The sequence below is a fragment of the Myxocyprinus asiaticus genome, chromosome 6, assembly GCF_019703515.2.
Source record: "Myxocyprinus asiaticus isolate MX2 ecotype Aquarium Trade chromosome 6, UBuf_Myxa_2, whole genome shotgun sequence".
NCBI classification, from domain to species: domain Eukaryota; kingdom Metazoa; phylum Chordata; class Actinopteri; order Cypriniformes; family Catostomidae; genus Myxocyprinus; species Myxocyprinus asiaticus.
The window spans coordinates 1,111,582-1,137,047 of NC_059349.1; the positions used below are offsets into that span (position 1 = coordinate 1,111,582).

General features: G+C 41.7%; 1 protein-coding gene across 1 annotated transcript in view; it reads right to left on the reverse strand.

The window, feature by feature from the left end:
* Positions 1–7,152: 7,152 nt before the first annotated feature.
* LOC127442982 (peroxiredoxin-6-like) overlaps positions 7,153–25,466 on the reverse strand; it is a 37,300-nt gene continuing 18,986 nt past the window's right edge. The window contains exons 2-5 of the mRNA XM_051701455.1: positions 9,754–9,910; positions 9,461–9,607; positions 7,936–8,082; positions 7,153–7,578 (exon numbers count right to left, since the gene is read on the reverse strand). Of these exons, the coding sequence (XP_051557415.1) occupies positions 7,435–7,578; positions 7,936–8,082; positions 9,461–9,607; positions 9,754–9,910 (595 nt within the window). The 3' untranslated portion in view covers positions 7,153–7,434. The remainder of the gene's footprint in view (positions 7,579–7,935; positions 8,083–9,460; positions 9,608–9,753; positions 9,911–25,466) is intronic.

Here is a 25,466-nt window from a genome sequence, read left to right on the forward strand (position 1 = left end):
GGCAATTAAAGGTTAATTTCCCACGCCTGTGGCTTTTTAAATTGCAATTAGTGTCTGTGTATAAATAGTCAATGAGTTTGTTAGCTCTCACGTGGATGCACTGAGCAGGCTAGATACTGAGCCATGGGGAGCAGAAAAGAACTGTCAAAAGACCTGTGTAACAAGGTAATGGAACTTTATAAAGATGGAAAAGGATATAAAAAGATATACAAAGCCTTGAAAATGCCAGTCAGTACTGTTCAATCACTTATTAAGAAGTGGAAAATTCAGGGATCTCTTGATACCAAGCCAAGGTCAGGTAGACCAAGAAAGATTTTAGCCACAACTGCCAGAACAATTGTTCGGGATACAAAGAAAAACCCACAGGTAACCTCAGGAGAAATATAGGCTGCTCTGGAAAAAGACGGTGTGGTTGTTTCAAGGAGCACATTATGACGATACTTGAAGAAAAATGAGCTGCATGGTCAAGTTGCCAGAAAGAAGCCTTTACTGCGCCAATGCCACAAAAAAAGCCCGGTTACAATATGCCCAATAACACCTTGACATGCCTCACAGCTTCTGGCACACTGTAATTTGGATTGACGAGACCAAAATAGACCTTTGTTTGGAGAAGGGTCAACAAGGCCTATAGTGAAAAGAATACCATCCCCACTGTGAAGCATGGTGGTGGCTCACTGATGTTTTGGGGTGTGTGAGCTCTAAAGGCACGGGGAATCTTGTGAAAATTGATGGCAAGATGAATGCAGCATGTTATCAGAAAATACTGGCAAACAATTTGCATTCTTCTGCATGAAAGCTGCGCATGGGACGCTCTTGGACTTTCCAGCATGACAATGACCCTAAGCACAAGGCCAAGTTGACCCTCCAGTGGTTACAGCAGAAAAAGATGAAGGTTCTGGAGTGGCCATCACAGTCTCCTGACCTTAATATCATCCAGCCACTCTGGGGAGATCTCAAACGTGCGGTTCATGCAAGACGACCAAAGACTTTGCATGACCTGGAGGCATTTTGCCAAGATGAATGGGCAGCTATACCACCTGCAAGAATTTAGGGCCTAATAGACAACTATTACAAAAGACTGCACGCTGTCATTGATGCTAAAGGGGACAATACACAGTATTAAGAACTAAGGGTATGCAGACTTTTGAACAGGGGTCATTTCATTTTTTTCTTTGTTGCCATGTTTTGTTTTATGATTGTGCCATTCTGTTATAACCTACAGTTGAATATGAATCCCATAAGAAATAAAAGAAATGTGTTTTGCCTGCTCACTCATGTTTTCTTTAAAAATGGTACATATATTACCAATTCTCCAAGGGTATGCAAACTTTCGAGCACAACTGTATGTCACGGTTAATTTAACCATAAGAATTTAGAATCTACAGATAAAAACCATGACATTTTTTATTTACAAGTGGCAAAAATATTATAACTATTTAAATATATAATAGAAATTAGGTTTTTGGTGTATACCTAAATGTGGAAATCTGTGCATTACTGGTTAGTGCAGCTGTTTCTATGGTTATGGATGGTGTTTGCGTGGCACTTGGCCAGGTATCACAAAATGAATGTGAACTTTCAATTCAAGTGAAACTGACGCTACACACAAACTCTGAAATATAACAGAAGAATTTAATCTACCACACTCATATCTGGTATTTTAGAGCTCCTTGATCATATCTACGAAAAAGCAGCTTAAGTCGGCTATTTGGGAGCATTTGAAAGAGGAAGATGAGAAATGTAAAACACGCAGACAGAAGTCATATAAAGGTACACATCCTACAAATGGGACAGGATGTTCCACTAGTCGTCCATCAACAAAATAGTGAGTTTAATATTTTTAGCTGTGGTGCTTTTAAGGGGATTAATTAAAAGATGAAACTTCGCAGAACGTTTAAGCTTGCTTTCAGTGCGCTGTTATTTGGCATGTAGTTACAATCAGCACGGTAAACTTCGAGAAGCTGCGTCTCAATTCATCCTATTTATTTAAAGGTGCTATATGTAATATTTTTACTGTACTAAATTATAAAATGACCATAATATGTCATAAGAGAATTAGGAAACATGCAAAACTGAAATACTGGCTACTCCGATAACAATGCTACAGCCAGTATATTCTACTTTGAAGTTTCCATTCCAGGCCGGAATTTCTGTTTATGTTTTGGCCTGTGTGATCCCACCCACTGCCCACTCACCAATAGTATTTCGACACCGCTGGGTTGCCAGATTTGAACAAGTTTGCAGGCAAACAACACTGCGTGCTGCAGCCATGGAAGCCAATAAACGAACTGGATCAGAGATAACAGATTCCACCTGACCTAAAAAGCCTCACCATCCATCTAAAAACCACCATGACCAGAGGCGTAGTAAAACAAAGATAAATACTGGAGATGCCTTTGGAAGATAGAGACAGCTTAAAGCCCAGAAATCCTTTAAAACGGATGCTGAGTTGGCTAATTCTGGCAACCCGCATGAACTTCGAGTCTGGGGCGGAGCAGACACCTCTATGTGTTTTTATTATAGTATATTTTTATATATTATAGTATATTTCTATATATCAAACATAGAAAAAGTACTTATAGAGAATAGTTTGAGCATTATTTTAATCCAGGAAAACAAAGATGGGACTGTAAGGTCTTCGTGACCTTGTTGAGAGAAACCTGGGCACTCAGCCATGACAGAAATGTACTCTTCAAAGCACTGAATGGCATAGCCAATAGCCAAGTTATCTATTAGATTGTTATATTCTATTTACTTAGAATGTATACTTTCATAATAAATGAATTTAAAAGTTATTTTTAAAATTAAGCTAAGTGTTAAGATTCCACCATTAAAAAGAAGCCAGAGAGTCTGTGAGATAACAGTGGCGAACAAAGATAATGGAAAAGCACACTTATTGGCTAAAATGGCAAAGAGAGGTGTGCTTATGAGGTATTGTGTGATAACAGAAGTGTTTTGTTGTTTTGCTCAATACAGTCTAACCTTTGACACCTGGAACCCCTGGACTTCGAGTATTTTCTTGCTAAGAGGGAAGAGACTTCAATATTCCACGACATTATCAGTTTTCCTTGCTGCACTTAGCATCCATATATCCCTAAGAAACATGTCCACTAACATGTTCAATTGTGATATGATTTGTATTTTTGCCTCTATTTGCAAATAATTTGCAAATAATCGTAAAAACTGTAAACCGCAAATTTCTTTATTGTCGAACGGTAATCTAACCGTCATAAACGTACACTGTGGCATCCCTTGTTGTTAATATGATAATGCTTAGTTAAAGTGAAAATGAATGAATTAAATATGTTCAAATTACATTTTTTGTTTGTTTAAAATTGTTATTTAATGTAAAGTTAGGATCATTTAATGGATTGCATTTATGCCTCTAAAAAGTCTGTTTACACACCTTTTACAGTAATTTGCTCTGTTGAAATCTGAAATGTTTTGTCATCATTTGGCAACAGACTGCTGAGGGCAGTAAATGCAGTAAGAATTGTATTTTGTATTTCCAAATAATTATTCCTTAAAAGTACTAAATTAATTATTAACCCATTAGGAATCGGAATTGTGAAAAGGAATCAGAATTGGAAACCGAATCTTTACCAAATCAGTAGTGAAAATCAGCACTGAGAAAACAACAACAACAACAAAAATAATCAAAAGTTAAAACTCTTAATGGTCCTCCATTTTCTTTAATGAAAATATAATGTTTTAATTTTTGATTTTGGGGTTTTCATTAGATTCACCCCATAAACCTGAAAGATTTAAAATAGCTTTTTAAATTTTGAAAGTAATTAGAAAAGCAGTCTGTAATTATTTTGTGTTTCAGTTTGAGGAATATTGTCTTGATGGGTTTTCTCAGGTTGTTGTTCTTACTTTATCACAAAGTTTGGATGTATCTTGCAACTCTGAAATGCAGGAAAAATCTTGTGCGACTATTTCTATTCTCACTCTGTTATATGAAGCTTTGCACAAGACACATTATAGATGCCATGAGAAAGGCAGGACATGACATCACAACCCTCTTCCTCTGTGGTGGTCTCAGCAAGAATGCTCTGTTCATGCACACTCGTGCCAACACACTTACCGTTTCAATGACTGCAGTGGTTAAACTGTGTGGCTTACTTTCATTTGTGCATCACTGACCTGTGAAAACGTTCCACAGAAGAAAGCATGTTGTAGCATTTCCTTCTATTGTTTTCACAGAAAGTTCACAGGGTTATAAACCTCTGGTCATCACATTAAACCGTCTTTCACAAATTTCACAGCCTAATGGTGTCCAAACTAAACATCTGTGTTTTACCTCAGTAGAAATTACAGAGCAAATTACCTAGTGCTTTTTGGCTAACTCTGGGGACCTTTTGACCTTCTTCAAATACTGTAACCAAAGCTTAATGTCTTGTTGTGCAAATTCATTATGGACTTAGAGCTTTTTGACAACTTTCAGGCAACAGTTAAATCAATTAAAAGAGTCTGATCACAGACTTCTCAGAACGGGTGAATGAATCTAGCAGCACCAAGTATGATCCTCACCGTAATTAATTTCCTTTATTATTTACAGTACATGTTATAATGTTTTGATTCTTTGGTTCTGGCTGACTGGACCAATGTTTGACAGCAGTCATTAAATTATATGATAATTATTATGTTTAAAATGAACATTTTCATTCATATTGGTTTCTACATCTAATTATTTAAGTTCTAACATATAATATGCTGATGCTTCTGTTGGGCCTCATGTATTCAGATAGAAGACAAAGGCAGGCCTAACGGTCAAAAACATTCCTCAAGCCCCTCCTTCTAAGTTGTAAATTTTACTGACAAAAATCGCGCCAAAATCAAACAAAGGGAGTCCAAAACAGACTACAGATCCATGAAGCCTTGCCCACTAAAGGATCGAGCACTCAACTCCTATTGGATGAGGCACACAACAGAACGTCCCTCAAACATGACATCATCAGTACTTCAAATAATTCTGAAATGCTTCCAAAGTGGCTTCCGGCGACTTCGTTCACCGAATACGGACGTAGCTTTTTGCTGCTCTCCGGTGTAACCTCGTGGCATAAGGAAGTAATGTCCAACTTGAAACTGTAGCCATACAATCTCCATCTCGCTGGACGAGCTGAGATTACTCTGTGTTCAACCGAACACTCTAACGGATCCGAAGGAGACCGCCGAGCAATTCGCATCTTCATCCGTTTGCCTACAGAAGTGAAGAGATTAAAGATTTCTCTTCCATCTTCAATCAAGTCGACATTTCTGAGTTCTCCGCCAGCCCGCCGAGAATCAACAGCCGTACCGCCCTCTGAGAATCAACAGCCGTACCGCCCGCCGACAGTGCGAGGAAACGGCCTCTCGTCATCACACGAGCCTCAAGGAACCGGGTCAAAGTTAAAGGACGGAGGAAAACACATTCTACCTGTGTCCTCATGCGATTCAAGTAAGAGGTTACGTCTGGTATTAATTATCACGAATTTGTTTTGCTGTATTGTAGTCCAACCAAATTGGACCGTTGTGCATTTTCGCCATCGCGGGTGAGACAGCAACTGAGTTCATCCATTAGAGTCAAATAACAAGGGACTTTTACGAGCCCCGCTCGTAAAACCGCGTCTCTGAGTGATGAACACGGCTGCTTTATCTCCAGCTATCGCGAAATCAGCTTTCGGGCTGTCACTTAATCATCTCTCTCTCTCTCTCACTAACCACACTGACACACACACACACACACTGTCACACACACACACCTTATGTGTTATAGGATTATTTTTATTTCCATATCTAATCATATCACTGTTTAGTTTGTAGTTGTAAGTCGGAAGTTTATTGACTGCATTGTATTAATTATTAATTGATATTACTGCATAAATAAACTTTGTTTATATTACAAAAAGAAGTGTTTTGGTTTGTTTTGCATACGCCTGTGTCGTGCTGACGGGATGTCAGTGCTCGGATTCAAACCTTCATTCATTGTTTTTTTATTCGAAAATTGATATTCTTCGGATGTCGATTTTCCTAAGAAAACAATCTAATATTGAGACTGTTTTACTATTTGGTTATTAGTCCCTGATTCCAGGGTGGTGCCCCGTCAGTGTTAATCCTTATTAATATTCTATTGATTTTTGATAATTGATAATTATCTTTGATTGAATTAGAATGATCAATAAGCTAGTGTTAATTTTAATGTTTCATCGATGTTAACAATTGATAAGTGTTGATTTTAAAGGATTAAAAAAAAAGCTAACATTGATTCTCATCAATGTTCTATTGATTTTAATAATTAATAATTATCTTTGATAATTATTAATTATTGCTAATAACCAAACTTGCTCCTAAACGTAGCACACTACATTTACTGGAGTCCCATATGAGGTTTTAATGAGTTAGATCCAATTAATTAATTTAAATATTGATTAATAACTACAGAAATAATTACCAATTATTTCTGATAGTAACACTGATCTAAACAACCAGTAAAGCCCTACACTTCTTAAAAGTTCAGCTGATATTCTTTCTAATTATATCACATATTCTTAAAAACATATTCTAAAAAAAATCTTTAAAACTGTCGTATTGTGAAAAGATGCTGATGAAATTTAGAATGTGTCCCCTCCAGTTTTCAGATCGTCCTACGGCCCTGAAAATCACATCTCCCATGTGAATAATTGTAACTCAAACATCATTTGGAAAATGAATCCATTCTGAATAGGGCTATTGTATGGAAAATACCTGCGTAAAGATTTTTCAGAGACAGAATTGTAATTTTTGGGCAAACTGTTCCTCTAATTATCTTGTGCTGTTCTTCTGCGCAGGTCAACCTGTTGTGCTGCCGGCAGAGAGAGAGGCGGTGCTGGTAGGAGCCGCTGTTTTATGAACAGCTTTTAGAGAAAGAAGTATGCTGTGTTTCTGTGCCTTTACAATCACCAGAAGAAATATGTAAAACTGATGCATGATTGACGTTTGAAGGAATCACCAGTTAGACATTAGTGAGCTAACGCCTTGTCTCTGATTGATGGACAAATTAAACGGTTGATGGAATGTGTACTACTCTAGATGAATATGCAGCATTTATTTCTGGAGATTCTTGAGATAAAGATTTGGTTAAAATGACCACAATGAAACCATAAAACCACTAGATTTTCAATAATCTTTCCATTTACTGTACGCAGCAAAGGGGTACTTTTACAAACACCCACACATTCCCATACACATACTATTCTGCAAATCATGTTGTTGTAATTAACCACAACTACTCATGAAATACATGTTGAAATATAAGGAATTAAACAATTTTAAAAATAAACCTGGCATGCATTACATAGGTTTATTGCCATTTTGTCCAGGGCCGGATCTAGGAGGGTGCTTGGGTGTGCTTTGCTTTCGTTAAAATATTCTCACTCCAGCTTCTCCAGTCCAGGGACAATGTCTGTAAATGTACTAATGATCAGTCGTAGAAGGTTGCTGTGTATAGCGTAGATAATTTTTCCCAGAGGGAAGATGTTTCGTGTAGACTCCAGAGGGAAAGAGCATGATGGCCTCCTCTTCAGGGATACTGGGTGGCACCATCACACTGCCTCCTGCCTTGAAACAGCACAGAGCATAGAATTAAACTTTATTACCTACTACCTACTAGTGACAGAAACAGAAAGAAGCGACAAGAAAATATTTCTAAATTGCAGATCCTAATGAGATCCCTAAAAAGAACAGACATAGCCATGTTGTTTTGTGTAGGAAATATTTAAAATTCAAATTTTGTCAGCTGTTTTTAGTGTAAACTTATCAATTCAAACTTATCTGTTACACAGTTCAACTCATCTGCTATTTATATATGTTTAAAAAAACTTCAATGTAGTTCGTACTGGAGCTAAATACTCAGTAATAAACTATTATGAGTATCTTGTAGCTTAGGAAGTAGTTTCCTCAACACGCATGTCTTACCTGCCAGTCCACAGGTGTAGCTACACGTTTTTTTGTCGTTAACTGCAAAGAGTCAACCACACGGAGAATCTCATCGAAATTCCGTCCTGTTGTTGCAGGATAGAGAATCGAGAGCTTTAACTTCTTATCTGGACCTATTACAAATACCTGAACAAAAAATAAACAAGTTTAGCTGGAGTGTATGCAGAGTAATGTGAGCGCAAAGTGCAGAATTATTGTCACTTTCTACAAATAGGGTACACTTTATTGTCACATCACTTTTAAGCAATATATTATACACCAAAACATTATGACCACTCACAGGTAAAGTGAATAACGTTGGTCATCTCCTAACAAGGCCACATGTCAAGGTCTGGGTAGATTAGATGGTAAGCGAACAATCGGTTCTCATAGTCAACATGTTGAATGCAGGAGTAAAGACCTGAGCGACTTTGACAAGGGCCAAATAGTTATGGCCAGCAAGGCTTGTGGGGTGCTCCCGGTCAGCAATGGTGAGTACCTACCGACAGTAGTCTGAGAAGGGACAAACAACAAACCAGCGACAGGGTGTTGGGTGCCCAAGGCTCATCGATGCGAGAGGGCAACGAAGGCTATCCTGTCAGGTCCGAACCGACAGAAGGTCTACTGTGGCACAAGTCACAGAAAATTTTAATGATGGTTACGCGAGGAATGTGTCAAAATACACATTGCATTGCACTTTGCTGCGTATGGGGCTGCGTAGCGCAGACCGGTCAGAGTGCCCATGATGACCCCTGTCCACTGTCGAAAGCGCCTACAGAGGGCACGCGAGTGTTGGAACTGGACCTTGGAGCAGTGGAAGAAGGTTGCCTGGTCCAATGAGTCCCACTTTCTTTTACATCATGTGGACGGCCGTGTACGTGTGCACCTGGCGAAGTGATGGCACCAAGATGCACTGTGGGAAGATGACAAGCCGGTGGAGGGAATGTAATGCTCTGTGCAATGTTCTGCTGGGAAACCCTGGGTCCATACATTCATGTGGATGTCAATTTGACACGTGCCACCAACCTAAACATTGTTGCAGACCAAGTATAACCCTTCATGGCAATGGTATTCCCTGAAGGCAGTGGCCTCTTTCAGCAGGATAATGCGCCATGCCACACTGCACACATTGTTTGGGAATGGTTTGAGGAACATAATGAAGAGTTCAAGGTGTTGCCCTGGCTTCCAAATTCCCCAGATCTCAATCCAATTGCGCATCTGTGAGATGTGCTGGACCAACAAGTCCGATCCATGGTGTCCACCTCGCAACTTACATGATTTGAAGGATCTGCTGCTAATGCCAGATACCACAGGACACCTTCAGGGGACCAAAAGCATATTAGGTAGGTGGTCATAATGTTTTGGCTCATCAGTGTATCTGATAACATATCATCTAACATAAAGTGAATATAGCGTAGAAGGTAGATTTAAACATTTCATAAAATTGTGACACCCAGAATATAACATCATTTGGACCCTTTCTACAGCATGGTGTACACCATTCCATTTTTTCAACTGCACTTACACATCGGGCGGTGAGTGGCATTCCAGTCTGATCCTTTTCCTCAGGGTCCAACATGCCCAGGGCCACGGCCAGTTCCCTCTTATCATCTGCTATGATTGGGAAAGGAAACTTGCTTCCAGATTCCTCATTATTGTACGCCATGATGTCCTAGAAATAAATTTATATTTACCACATATTACCACCAAGTCTTTAAAGAGAAGTGTGCAATTTTTGTGCAGCAGTTTTTAACATTTAAAATGACAAACATCACCTTTGAAGAATGAATCACACCGGATGAAAAGAAGGTACTGTACCTTGCTCCAGCCATGATGGTCTTCTACGCTGTCAATGGATAGTGCGATCAGCTTCACATTGCGCTTGCAGAACTCAGAGTTGAGTTGAGCTGCTCGTCCTAATTCAGTGGTGCAGACGGGGGTGTAGTCCCGAGGATGAGAGAACAGGATTCCCCAGCTGATGGAGGAAACAGTACAATGAATCAATGAAGGGATCAATGAAATATCCATAATTCCATTTGTCTAACTTAATGGTTGAGCAATCCTGTTCTTGGAGATCTAACTTACTGCAAATTTTAGTTCCAGCCCTGCTATATCAAAAGGCAAATGCTCAGAACTGGACCACAAACATTCCCTGTTTCTTATGCGATTACAGAGAATGAAACCTTTTATGCAAAACTAGAGTTTTTTCAACAAAGTACATCTTTCAGTGAATCTGTTTAGCCATAAGTAGGCCAGATTGAAATATGCTTACATTTTTCCCATATTCTGCTCTGATTTGAGGTGAAATCTGCAGAATGCATTTTAACATAACAAAAATGTGTTCAAATGTTTTATACACTTATGATAGCTGAAAGCATAATCAAATTAGTCCTCGACTTGTTTGACTAGAGGCATTCCAAGAGTGCTGATATAGGAGTCATAACAGCACTGGGATACTTTACTCTTTGTATCAATCCACTTGTGTTCGTCATGTTTTAAACCAGAGTAATGAGAGCCATGGAGATTTTGATTCAGCCCAGTGAAATTACACATTAACTACAGGAGAGGAGTTATGAGTGAGTTTTTGTTAATAGAGAGTCTGAGGCCCTGTCCCAAATGGCACACTTGATGTGGACTTCGGTCTCATGGCCTTAATTTGCGCGTTCCCATGAAGTCCACAAGACCGTATGGTGTCCCATTTTACATTTTAGTGCTCAGAGAGGTGCTCACGTGCACCCTCAATGTGCCCTTCGGCTGAGCCCGCATCAGTGCAAGCTCCACAGCAGACGACTACTTCCCAACAGTCCCCACTGCTGATCCTCTCAATCACAGTGGACTGGAGTTTCCGTGCCAGAGGAAAAAACATGGCGGATGAGGTGATATCAATCGCAGAATAAATATTGATTTCAATAATAGTTTTTCCTGATTGGCAATGACAGATCACTTGCTTTTCTTGTGTATATAGTATCACTTTTTAGTCTGATGTGTATAATTAGTTCAAAACTTTCTTTTATTCAGTTGTCCAGAAATATGGAATTACTCCTATTCAGAGTTTATTAAATAGTTTTTCTTGAGGAAGTTTTACGTTCTTAACAGTAAGTAATCTAACACTAGACCTTTGTTATCTTTGTTGCAAAGAGGAATTTTGAATTATTGTGAGTCTCTAAAACATTAAGACATGAGAGAGTACGTTCCTGCACATATGCACATAAGTTTGTAAGATTCATTATATTTATTCAAATAGCAACGTCCCGTCTACTGGCGATATATATACCTGCAGAAGTGTGGCTGTGTGTATAAATATTATGTTTTTTAACGATATATGGCGGCGTTTGAGACGTATGTTCTCCTTTCTATACATTTGACTGTTTTAGGCACATGTATGCAACCATGCAGGTGTCTGAATCATGTTGATTTTTTCTCTAAACATTTAAAAAGATGGGGTTTTATTGTTGTTATATGTGCACTTTGTATTTCAGAGTTTCTTTGTTAAATTCACTAATGCTTTATTGTCAGTGTGTTGCTTGGAATTATTCAATAAAACACAAATATCCTTTACCCTTTTATCAATGTCATGACGTTTCAAATAATAATATATAAAACTCTGTGTATATGAAAAACGGAATGTATGAAAATGCATTATCTTATTGAAGTCTGTCCCAAATGCACACTTTTATAACTCATGCACCCTCATGAACTTGCTGATTAGTGCCCCATCGGTCTGCACTCACTTATGTCACCAAAGTCTGGAGGAGGAGGAGTAGGACCAAGGGCTTAGGTGCCATTTGGGACAGGGCCTGAGTTGTCTGACAGTGAGCGGGTTTACTCAAAGTTAGAACATCAGCATTGTCTCTCTTGCTGCCTTCATGTGCTAATTATCGTAAATATGAGTTTCCTACTTTGAAGTTGTATATGAACTCCCCCTCAAGTCGTAATTATGACTGGGAAACTCAAAGCTAATTTTCCGAGTTGGGAGGAGACACAAACTTTCAATATCTTTAACTGAAATAATTACAATTTCTGTAGTGAATGATGGTTTTATAAATTTTTCTAAATGCTGCTGCCTTGCTATCACTTGTCGTTTTGGTCATAAACATTTACTTATATAAACATTGTTTAATTGTGTTCAAATGTAGCCTATAATACTCTAATGGTAGCTGAAAGCATAATCAAAGAACTCCTCAACTTGCATAAGCATATTGCAGAATTTTACACAAAGAATATAGCATGAATTTGACCAAAATTCCATTATCTTCAGCAAGATGATCAACATATATTACAGTGTCAAAAGCTGAACAAGAAATATGCAACCATGAACCTCGTCTACTCCATGTTTTCTCTTCGACAACAAAACACTTGAACGTGTTTACTTGTAATTATGACTTCAGAAGTGGGAAGTAGGATTATTCTGATAGCATGTGAAAAGGCTGTATCACTCAATGATCACTCAGAGCGGGATAATTTAGCTATGGAATAGAGTTAAACTAACAGCTTCAGCATTACTGTTCATCACTGCTTAAGAGTCGCGAAAGACACAGGTACGTATTCACCAGGGTTGGGAGGGTTACTTTTGAAATGTATTCCACTACAGATTACATGCTTTAAAATGTAATTTGTAATGTATTCCATTAGATTACTCAAGGTTAGTAACATATTCTAAATACTTTGGATTACTTCAGCACTGGTAGATTTTTTCACTTGTTTTGACTATAAAAACTCTGGCAGTACAGTAAGACAAAATACACGTTAAAAACACATTCTCTGAAAAACCTAAATATCTTATGCAGTGTTGTTTCTAAAACAAGATAAATCAAACTGATTTTGTTTTAAGGATTTTTGGATATTTATACAGGAAAACAATACAAAAATTATCAAGAATACGACTTTTGCCCTAATATCAAAGGTCTTACCAGAAAAAAAGAAATTATGATTGTAACGTTGCTGGCACTGGCAATGATGAAGATGATAACGAAGGAGTGAAGAGAAACAAAGTGCAGTTTATTTACAAAAGTGAATCCAAAACCCTAACTATAAACATGAAACATGAACTTGACTAGACTTAAAACTTGACTTAAACATAACATGGCTGACTTGGCTAGAAAGAAACACATCCACATACATTCAATACTTGACAACTAGACAATGCAAACATGAGGGCTTAAATACAAGACATGGGGGAACATAAACCAATGAACAAACAGAACTGATAACAAGATAATTAAACAATAAACCAATGAAAACATGACTCATGAACATGGAGGGAAAACATGAAATCACATGACAAGGGAACAGGAACTAAACTTTTCAAAATAAAAGACATGAATCAATAAAAAAAACATATGACATATCCCCCCACTAAGGGGCGGCTCCCGACGCCCCAACACATAAACAAAACATGTAAAACATGACATAAATTCAAAGTTCTGTAGGGAGCTGGGGGGGGGAGTGTGTCTTGAGTCGTGGGGCGTGTGACCAGGGCAGAGTCTGTGGGGGTGGAGCCATGAGAGGCTCAAGGGGCGGAGCCATGGAAGGCAGAGCCGTGAGAGGCTCGAGGGGCAGAGCCATGGAACTTGGTGCCTGGAGAGTAGCCAAAGACTCGAAGGGCCAGGGTGGAGCCGATGGCAGTGAGGACCAAGGCGGTGCTGGAGGAGCAAGGCGGAGCTGAGGGATCGGAAGACTGAGGTGGAGCGGGTGGGACTGAGGACCAAGCTGGAGCCGTAGGGAAGGAGGTCCCCGGTGGAGCTGACAGATCGGAGGGACGAGGCACAGCCAGAGGATCGGAGAGCCAAAGTGGAGCCAGGTGACCGACAGACCAAGGAGGAGCCGGAGGGACGAGGGACCCCGGCAAAGCAGACAGGCTGAAGGACGGCAGTATAGCCGAGGGAACGCAGAGCTGAGGCAATGTCGAGGGACTGACAGGCCAAGGCGAAATCCAGGGCTCAGAGGGTCAAGGTGGGGTCGGAGGGCCGAAAGTTCCCCTTGCCTGCTCAGGAGAACTAAGGGTGGGTATAAGAGTGAGAACCATCTCCAGGTCCAACTGCTCAGGTGTGGCTGTGACATGGCACAGAGCAGGCTGAGGCATTGCTGTGACGTGGCATGGAGCAGGCTGAGGCATTGCTGTGACATGGCATGGAGCAGGCTGAGGCGTTGCTGTGACGTGGCATGGAGCAAAAGATGGCACTAGCTCAGCGACCATGACTAGGAACTCTGGTTTGGCGGCCATGTCGTGGAACTCTGGCTCGGCATCCGCCTCCCCCACAGTGAACGTGGAACCAATGATCTGTAGGGCGAGGTCGATATATTGAGCCAGGCTGAGGGAACTGCGACCGCCAGGCATCAAAAAAGAAATGGACTCACTCAGTCCAAATCTAAAACAGTCTTTGAGGGCAACCTCATTAAAGTCCACCTGGCAGGCTAGACCGCAGAAACCTGAGGAAGAGAGCGAGGTGAGATACTTGAACACACAACAATAATCTAGCAAAGAACATGACACAATTAAGGGTTTAAGAAGGCAGACAATCAAAGGAGACCAGGTGCTGTTAGCACGCAAATCAGTGGCATGATCCGCATTCAATGGGAAGAATCAGTGTTCCCATGGAAACAAGCATACCAGCAGCACCTGACACACATGAGGGAGAGACAACCAAAACAAACAGAACAAACCGGCGAATTCACTGGGACCGTGACAGGTGGGGATTTTGATTCATCCCAGTGACTCGAGTCTTTTGAATCAGTTCACCAAAAAGATTTGTTCAGATTCGTTAATTGACCATTTCTGCAATTACACCTTTGTGCCAATAGATGGTGACAAATGAGCATCTCACATCCAGGACCCTCACTATTAGCACTGGTGCTCCTCAGGGATGTGTTCCATCTCCACTGCTCTTCTCCCTATACACGAATGAATGCACTGCAAAAGACCCCACTGTCAAGCTCCTGAAGTTTGCAGACGACACCATGGTCATCAGCCTCATCCATGATGGTGATGGTGCATACAGATGGGAGGTTGACCAGCTGGCTGTCTAGTGCAGTCTCAACAACCTTGAGCTGAACACGCTCAAAACAGAGGAGATGAAAGTGGATTTCATTGTACCGAAAAAAGGCGGTGGGTTGCGGCCAATCTTGGACATGCGAGTACTGAACCAGGCTTTACACAGACTCCCATCTTTGATGCTGACGCAAAGACACACTCTAGCGAGCGTCCGGCATCAAGATTGGTTCGTGGCGGTAGACCTGCAGGACGCATACTTCCACGTCATGATTCTACCTTGACACACACCCTTCCTGCGGTTTGCATTCGAGGGTCGGGCGTATCAGTACAAGGTCCTCCCTTTTGGTCTGTCCTTGTTATCTCACGTCTTCACGAAGGTCGCAGAGGCAGCCCTTGCCCTGCTAAGGGAAGTGGGCATTCGCATCCTCAACTATCCCAATGGTTGGCTAATCCTAGCTCACTCTCGGGATGTGTTGTGTGCACACAGGGACCTGGTGCTCTCGCACCTCAGCCGACTAGAGCTTCGTGTCAACTGGGAAAAGAGCAAGCTCCTCCCAGTTCAGAGCATCTCTTTTCTCAGTTTGGAGCTGGACTCAGTCTCGTTGACGGCGCACCTCACGAACGATCTGTCACCATCTCTTCAGCCCTTGGACCGACCTCACATTTCTACGGGCAGGCGTTCCCCTAGAGCAGGTCTCCAGGTGCATCATGGTCACGACAGACACCTCCAAAAGGGGCTGGAGCACTGTTTACAACGGGCATGCAGCCGCCGGCTTATGGACTGGCCCGCGACTGCATTGGCACATCAACTGCCTCGAGTTGCTGGCAATTCTCTTGCCCAGTGGAGGTTTTGGCCGTTGATCCAGGGCAAGCACGTATTAGCATGGACAGACAACGCGGCAACGGTAGCATATGTCAACCGTCAAGGCAGTCTGCGCTCCCGTTGTATGTCACGACTTGCCCACCATCTCCTCCTCTGGAGTCAGCAGCACCTCAATTCGCTGCGAGCCACTCACATCCTGGGCGACCTCAACACTGCAGCGGATGCGCTGTCACGGCAGGTTACCCTCAGGGGAGAGTGGAGATTCCACCCTCAGGTGGTCCAGCTGATATGGAGTCGATTTGGACAGGCACAGGTAGACCTGTTCGCCTCCCAGGAATCCTCCCACTGCCTGCTCTGGTATGCCCTGACCGAGGCACCTCTCGTAATAGATGCGCTGGCACACAGCTGGCCCCCTGGACTGCGCAAATAGGACGAGGAGCAGGTCGTCCTGGTAGCACCCTACTGGCCCACCCAGATGTGGTTCTCGGACCTCACGCTCCTTGCGACAGCCCCCCGGCGAATTCCCCTGAGGAAGGACTTTCTTTCTCAGGGACGGGGCACCATCTGGCACCCATGACCAGACCTCTGGAATTTCCATGTCTGGCCCCTGGACGGGACACGGAAGACCTAAGTGGTCTACCACCCGTGGTGGTAGACACGATCACTCAGGCTAGGGCCCCCTCTGTGAGGCGCCTGTACGCCTTTAAGTGGCGTCTGTTCACTAAGTGGTGTTCTTCCCGATGGGAAAACCCCCAGAGATGCGCAGTCGGATCGGTGCTTTCCTTCCTGCAGGAGAGGTGGGAAGGGCGGCTGTCCCCCTCCACCTTGAAGGTGTATGTAGCCGCTATAGCGGCACACCACGACACAGTGGACGGTAAGTCCTTAAGGAAGCATGACCTGATCATCAGATTCCTGAGAGGTGCCAGGAGGCTGAATCCCTCCAGACCGCACCTCGTTCCCTCTTGGGACCTCTCTGTAGTTCTTCAGGGTCTACAGAGAGCCCCCTTTGAGCCTTTGCAGTAATCTGAGCTTAAGGCACTCTCCTTGAAGACTGCCCTCCTGACTGCGCTCACTTCCATCAAGAGGGAAGGAGACCTGCAAGCATTCTCTGTCAGCAAAATGTGCCTGGAGTTCGGTCTGGGCTACTCTCACGTGATCTTGAGACCCTGACCGGGCTATGTGCCCGAGGTTCCCACGACCCCTTTTAGGGACCAGGTGGTGAAACTGCAAGTGCTGCCCCAGAAGGAGGCAGTCCCAGCCCCGTCGTTGCTGTGTCCGCGTACTTTACGCATCTATTTGGATCGCACGCAGAGCTTTAGAGTCTCTGAGCAGCTCTTTGTCTGCTTTGGTGCACAGCGGAAAGGAAGTGCTGTCTCCAAGCAGAGGATCGCCCATTGGCTCATTGACACCATAGCTATGGCGTATCTCACCCAGGACGTGCTGCTCCCAGTAGGGCTATGAGCCCATTCTACCAGGGGTGTAGTGGCCTCCTGGGCCCTGGCCAGGGGTGCCTCTCTAACAGACATTTGCAGAGCAGCAGGCTGGGTAACACCCAACACCTTTGCGAGGTTCTACAACCTCCGGGTGGAACCGGTTTCATCCCGTGTATTGGCATGCAATACAAGCAGATAAGTCCGGGATAGCCGGCCGGGTGTATCGCTTGCACATAGTGCCTTTATCCTCCCCTGAGCTGAAGACATGCGCCATTAACTCCCAGTAGTGTTCACAAACTATGTTCCCTGGTTGACTTCCTCCGAGCCCTGTGGCAGTCGAGTTTTCGGAGAGACTCGCTGATGGCCCAGTACATGTGCTAACTAAAAGCCCTGTTCTGGGGTAGGTGCTCCGCATGTGGTGGTTCCCTGTAGGTAACCCCATGCGATGTATAACTTCCGCTAATTCATTTCCCTGTTGGCAAACTGCGTCTTCCTTGGGCAGAGGCCCCTCTGCCACAGTCTCCATGTTTGTAGTAATGAGACTTGAGACTTCCCCACATGACATACTTCCGACATAGCTCGGCAAGACCATGTGACATATTCCCACTTAAATATCCCCCTCTCTCTGGGCGAGGTGTGGTCTCCGCGGTGTCCTCCCCTTGGGAGGGACACCCCCCGACTAGACCTGGTCGACCCAGTCGGATAATCCCCCTTTTTTTAGGGAGTGGAAAAAAAAGTAGAGGAAAAGAGGCCACAACTGGGCTAGCCTGTCTCTATCTTTTGGGTAGTCGACTTGTCCCCAAAGGGCCGTTCGACACTCATAAGTATGTTGGGAGAGGTTACTTGTCGGCCTGGTGCGCTGGCTACGAGGCACACAGTTGTCTGCCCGTCACACACCGCCAGTCCACGTAACACAGTTCTGCCAGTTGCGGCATTTTGTATAGGGACCCCTAGTGTCACTATATCGACACACCGTCGAGTGAGTGACAGATAGGGAACGTCAAGGTTACTTGTGTACGAGATGGGAATGAGATGTTGTGTCCCTCCTGCCACAACGCTGAACTACCCGCTGAAATGGCCGGGACCTTGTCTCAGCTCCTCAGCATAAAACCTGAATGAGTGGTTGCATACCAGCTCCTTTTATACCCGTATGTCTGGGGGAGTGGCATGCAAATACCACTTGCCAATTTTCATTGGCCTTTTATCAAAGACTAAAGGTGTCTTGGGCTCCCAAGAGGGACCCCTAATGTCACTACATCGACTCAATGTCTCGTTCCCTCCATCAGGGAACGGAGGTTACACAAATAACCATGACGGTTTTACCCTGAGGACATTTTCCTCATGAACAATTAAACTGCCTCAGGACTCCCCCAGAGTGCAATAATGTAAATACATATCTCATGTAAATTCACATATTTAATTCAATAACTGTACATACCCCTACCGTGCACATATATTACCACTTGCACATGTACATATGCCATTCTGTTATATGTCCTATTATTTGTATACTCTTACCTTGATTTATATTCTGTGTCTCACTGTAATGTTCTGTGTGCACTTGTTTCTCCTATCACCAAAAGAAAATTCCTTGTGTTCATGAGAAAACTTGGCAATAAAGCTCGTTCTGATAATGATCTTTTACATTTTAAATAAATTGAACCAAAAGCATAGTCATTCACGACTGAAACAAGTGTAATTATCCTTTATTAAAAATTGTGTGTCTACAATTCAACTAAGACTTCAGCACTGCAGTGTTTAAGCATCTTAAGCTTTTCCCCGCAAATTACAGCAAAGCTGCAGAGCATTACTTTTTATCAAGCAATACAAAAATGTAATTGTAATGTGTGGTTATCACTCACCTTCATTCATAATTCATCCCACCCCTTTTCTTGTTAATCGAGATGAACGAACGACATGACTCCTCTTGTTCATTCTCTCTCGAACAAGATGACAGATAGGTTCATTCATTTCATTCGCAAAAGAGTAAATAATGAGGGCTGTCTCATCTCATTCAGACTCAAATGACCGAATCGACTGGTTCATTGAAAGGACTTACTCGTTCAATGATGTGCTCCTACTCAGCCCTCTCAGCTCGTGCAGTAGTCAGTCATTACAGGCAAGAAAAGCCACCAAATCAGTTTTGCGCTTCAAACTAGAGCTCAATAGTTTTTAAAGGGGGAAATGTCAGTGAATGAGTGTCAATGTATGGTGATGAATGCGAAGGATTCGTTCACTTCAAATATTCGTTCAAATAGACAGATTCGTTCACGAATGAAACAGTAAAGTCTACTTGCATCTAGTTATCTTAACTTAAATACTTATGTTCATTCTATATGAACACCCAGTTAATTTAACTTAATTACACACATTTTGGAGATGCCATTGCTCAATTCAATTGAGGGAAAGAGTTTACTCAATCAATTGAGTAAAGTCAACTTATCAGGGTTTTCAGTTAGACTTGTTTGAGAATTTCTTATATAATGCAGTGAAGTTTAATACATTTTTAGAAGTATAACGTCATGTTGTGAATGTGTAAGTATAAACACAGCCGTTCCCACTGATCTCAGTAATGTTCTCAAAAATGTGCACTCTTTTGCAGGCGAAATCTTTGTGATTCACAGGTGATCAATTATACACAGATGAGCCAAAACATTATGACCACCTGCCTAATATACTGTTGGTCCTCCACTTGCTGCCAAAACAGCGCCGACCTGCCAAGGCATGGACTCTACAAGACCCCTGAAGGTGTCCTGTGGTATCTTGCACCAAGACATTAGCAGCCGATACTTCAAGTCCTGTAAGTTGCGAGGTGGAGCCATCGTGGATTGGACTTGTTGGTCCAGCACATCCCACAGATGCTCAATCGGATTGAGATCTGGGAAATTTGGAGGCCAGGGCAACACCTTGAACTCTTCATCATGAACCTCAAACCATTCCCAAACAATGTGTGCAGTTTGGCAGGGCGCATTATCCTGCTGAAAGAGGCCACTGCCATCAGGGAATACCATTGCCATGAAGGGGTGTACCTGGTCTGCAACGATCTTTAGGTAGGTGGCACGTGTCAAATTGACGTCCACATGAATGGCCGGAAACAGGGTTTCCCAGCAGAACATTGCCCAGAGCATCACACTCCCTCCAATGGCTTTTCGTCTTCCCACAGTGCATCCTGGTGTCATCCCCAGGTAAACGGTGCACATATACACGGCCATTCCCATAATGTAAAAGAAAACAGGACTCATCAGATCAGGCGACCTTCTTCCACTGCTCCAAGTTCCAGTTCCAACACTCACGTGCCCATTGTAGGTGCTTTCGATGGGGAACAGGGGTAATCATGGGCACTCTGACCTATCTGTGGCTACGCAGCAGGGTGTGATGCACTGTGTGTTGTAACACGTTCCTCCTGTAAACATAATAAACATTTTCTGTGACTTGTGCCACAGTAGACCTTCTGTTGGTTCAGACCAGAAGGGATAACCCTCGTTGCCCATGTGCATTGATAAACCTTGGGCACCCAACATCCAGCTGCCAGTTTGTGGTTTGTCCCTCCTCGGACCTCTGTCGGTAGGTACTCACCACTGCTGATCACCCCACAAGCCTTGCTGTTTCAGAGATGCTCTGACAAAGTCATCTGACCATAAAAATGTGGCCCTTGTCAAAGTCGCTCATGTCTTTACTCCTGCCCATTTCTCCTGCATTCAGCATGTTGACTACGAGAACTTATTGTTCGCTTACCATCTAATCTACCCAGACCTCGACATGTTGCCTTGTTAGGAGATGATCAATGTTAATCACTTCACCTGTGAGTGGTCATAATGTTTTGGCTCATCAGTGTAAACAACATCCTGAAAAAAATGGGAAACATTTTATAATAAGGTTGTATTTGTTAACATCAGTTATAGGAATAGTTCACCTCAAATTAATAATTTACCAGAAATGCTTTGACCGCATTAAGTGCGTGTATTTGTTTTACACCAAAGAAACTTTTGGGTTTGGGATTGTTTTAATAAAATTGTTACAGCTACTATACACCTTTTTTTCAGCATATCTAGGGCGCCGCCATTAAAAACCTTGAATGTGGACCTCTTCCTGTATTAGCCACTTCCAGCCATTTCAGTGATACAAAATGACTAATTTATACTGCATTATATTGAAGGGTGACAATACATGTGATTGTATTATTATCATTTATTATTATTTTCATAAACACATTAGTATGGAGTGCATATTTTTACCATTTATCGCATTTTGCCATTATTTTATCAAACACTGTTGCTCAGGCAGAATGAATGAGATCAGGCGCTGACACACATAGCTCCATCTATCACGGCTACCACAAAATTTACACAATCAGAAGAGAGCAGAAAGTCGCTGGGAAAATGCTGCTTCAACTTTCTTTGCACGAACACTGCATCTTGTTTCATTTTGGCAAAATAATAAACACATTATTCTCTCCATTCTTGTCAGAGAGCATCCTATCTTCCTTAGCGGTGTGTAATAAACAGACACGCAGATCTCGCATTCAGCATTATGAAACATTGTCTTTGGAAATAAATAAATAAAAGCTTCATTGGAGGTTATGCAGGTACATATGAATCAAGGTTTACATGGAGATATGAAAATACTGCATCGTCACTTTTAGTAAAGTAATAAGCAGATTTTATCGTCTCTTCAATACAACACACAGCAGCAAGTGAATGATTTACTTACTATTTTACTGTAAGTGCTGACGTTAGAAAATGATCCAACATTAGGATATCATTCTGCTGTGGTCGTGTGATATAACAAAATAACAATTGCCCATATAACAAAATTCTGGTATTATTATCCTTCTACTTATTTACATTGCGGTCAATGACAAAAAGTTTCTGTGACTTGTGCAACAGTAGACCTTCTGTTGGTTCAGACCAGAAGGGATAACCTTCGTTGCTTTTGCGCACTGATAAACTTTGGGCACCCAACATCCATCTGCCAGTTTGTGGTTTGTCCTTCCTCGGACCACTGTCGGTAGGTACTCACCACTGCTGACCGGAATCACCCCACAAGCCTTGCTGTTTCAGAGATGCTCTGACAAAGTCGTCTGGCCATAAAAATGTGGCCCTTGTCAAAGTCAAAAGGCATTTTTGCATCCTGTGAAGGGCACTGCGAAAAGGGGATGCCACTCAAAGGGTTGTTCCAAACGAACAAAAGTAAGTAAATAAATGTTTTCATGAAGGGCCCTTCCACAAGACTTGTAGCAAAGTGTACATTCATAAATTCATCCCATGCTTGCTTTTGAGTGGAATTTGCCAAATGTCAAAATATACTAATACATTTTTTAAATTAAAAGTTGCATTTTATAACATTACAGTACTTATGCTATTTTTATGAACTAAGATTAACTAACAATAAACAATTGTATTCTCATAAATAAACACTACATTAATTAACAGTACCCACATCTATAAATCCTGTCTAACAATATTGTTCATTGTTAGTTCATGATACAAAATATATCTGCTAGTGTTAACAAATAGAACTTTATTGTAAAGAGTTACAAAGAAAATGTAACCATGGATCATGAAGAATGGACATTTATTGGCTGTTATTATTAAATATGTACAACCTACCCACAACACTAATGCTTATGCAAGTTATGTAAAAAAGAACACATTCTGTAAGCTTTTACAGCACAAATTCATGTTTAAATGGGTCCCTCAGATGCCACAACGGTCCTCTGGAGAACCTCTAGACTACCCATTAGAGGGGTCTAAAATACAGCCTACTATTTATGTCCTCAATGAACTTAAATCGGTAACACTTTAAAATAATGATCCATCATCAATAGGTAAGTATGCAGGAATTAATACAGGACAAATGAGTAGCACTACATTAACACTTCAGTTACTACTATTAACTAATATGGAAATGCGATTAACTAATCAGTAAGTAATAGCAAACTAATGACTAAGGTTGTTCACTGTTAGCTTATCAATAATTACTATTAACTAACTATGGCTTATTTAAAATAACTACTAATTAATTACTAATCAGAACATTAACATGTGTCTAAGAATGATTATATTTTTATTGTCAACATGATCATGAAATGCATCTTCAGAGAAACATGCACCTCAGGTGCGTTCTTTACAGGAGTTAATTTACGTAACAGCTCTCTAAATCAAGGCTACGATGCCTGGTCGAGCATCATAGTCAGCTTACCTTACAGAAATATAGGGATGTTTGTTCCCAGCCTTTGTATTCTTTGGCGTATCTCTTCTGTTCAGTACAAATTAATAACTTCGGCATGTTAGATATTGTTGGAGGTATTTTTTAATCATTTGGCAACCCATAAGTAATGAGTCAAGTGTTACCACATACATATGAAGGAATTACTAATGATCTGGACCAATATTCTAAAGTAAGGACTGGTAGTGCATCATTAATAAATGAGATCTTATTGTTTCCTTCATTGGGAGTTAAAGGTTATCTGGACCATTATTATAAAGTGAAAAAACATTATAAACCATTAATACTTGTCAGTTAGTAGCCTAATGAACTAACTATGGCTTATTTAAAATAAACTAAGTGTTTGTTCCTATGTTTTACTCATTTAATTAAACTGATAGCTAATAAACATTAAAAAAATAATAATAATTGAAATAAGCTGCAATTCTTAACAAAACACAATAGGTGTGTCCCAAATCGCTCACTTCTGCGCCATTTTGTAAAGTAGTGCGAGTAGTATATTAACACTGAAAATGCTACCAACCATCAAAACGGAGTGTGGAATGTTGCACTCAGTGCATGCGGCTTGCCTTACATAGCGGAAGGGGTGGAGTTACCTGGCTGTGTTTTGTCAGACCAGCAGGTCTGACAAAACAATTGTAAATAATGAAGAATGTAGCAGCTAGCGAAACTTCAGTGGAGCACCTTACAAATGTGAGTTGAATGCTTTACCATCACCCCAAGCTGTGTGAATATGCATGTTGTTTAAGATACAATTGTTGAACTAAGGTTGGCTAACGCACTAAAGCTAGTGGCAACACATCACGGCTGCATCCGAAACCAGGAAAATGCTGCATCCGGAGGTTGTATATGGAGGCAGGAAGGGATCAAGGCACGTCCGAATCCAATGTTCATGTTACATCTACTGAGATACCTTCATCTGATCGATTTTTTAAGGCAGCATAGACGTATCCTTCGCTGCCTATGAAATCCCACAATCAGGTCCGTGTGGATCCACAGCAGTTGAGCTGAAGAAAAAAAATGGCGGCCAAAGAGGCAGCTGATAGCCAGCTTGTGTATAAATTAGTGCTGTTGAATTTATCGTGTTAATATCGCCCTAATGCAAAATTCGTCTAAAGCTACTTATTTTTTGAATGCCGTTAATGCTTAATATGACCCTTTCAGTAAACCGAAGTTCATGAGAAGTGATGGCACAGCAGTAGAACATGCCCACAAAGCACAGATAGAGCTCGGAACTTTGTAACTTTTGTAGCAGCAAGACAGCTGCTATTTGAACACCTGCCTAGCACTGCGAAGCGCGGTACGAAGGGCGAAGTGAAAGTGTGAGCACGAAGCGATCGTCTGTGTTCCGCGACTGCTACAAGGTCTTTGAATAACGCATAGCGTGCCAGTAAAGGCAGCCGGTGGAGTTTCCGATGCCCCCTAGGGAGTTGGTGCCCTAATAAGACTGCGTAATATGCGTATAGGGAGCAGCAGTACTGATTACAGGCAAACGGAAACCCTGCTGCTTTCTCCAAGGTTCTGTCACAGTGTCTCTGTTTGATAGTGCATTAGCCAATGCAGAACTTGGAGACATTGCTGGAACCCTGCAGGTAATCTACACTGTCAAACCCATTTAATCCCAATGGTTACAATTGTGACCGGGGTCTAAAAGGAGTTTTTGATGTATTGTCAATTTGATGAGTTGTCAATTGTAAATGACAGTGCAGACTTTTTTTTGCATGAGTGGTGAAAATAGTAACATGACCAGAGCTATTTAATTCCACTGTGCTCCTGGAAATATTATGTCTCTCAAAACTCAAAAGTCATGTCATAATACACTTACAACTACCATATTTTGTATATAATTGGATTTGAGTTGTGTTCATGTTCTGTTGTTCAACTCTGTTGGTGAGGTAGGTTTTGTGTGGATGACTGAAAAATACATCTGGATGAAGCATATTTTGTCCACTCATGTTTATAAAGATATTGTGATTAATCACGATTAACTACAAAACAATTATGCGATTAATCGCGATTAAATATTTGAATCGTTTGACAGCCCTAGTATAAATAT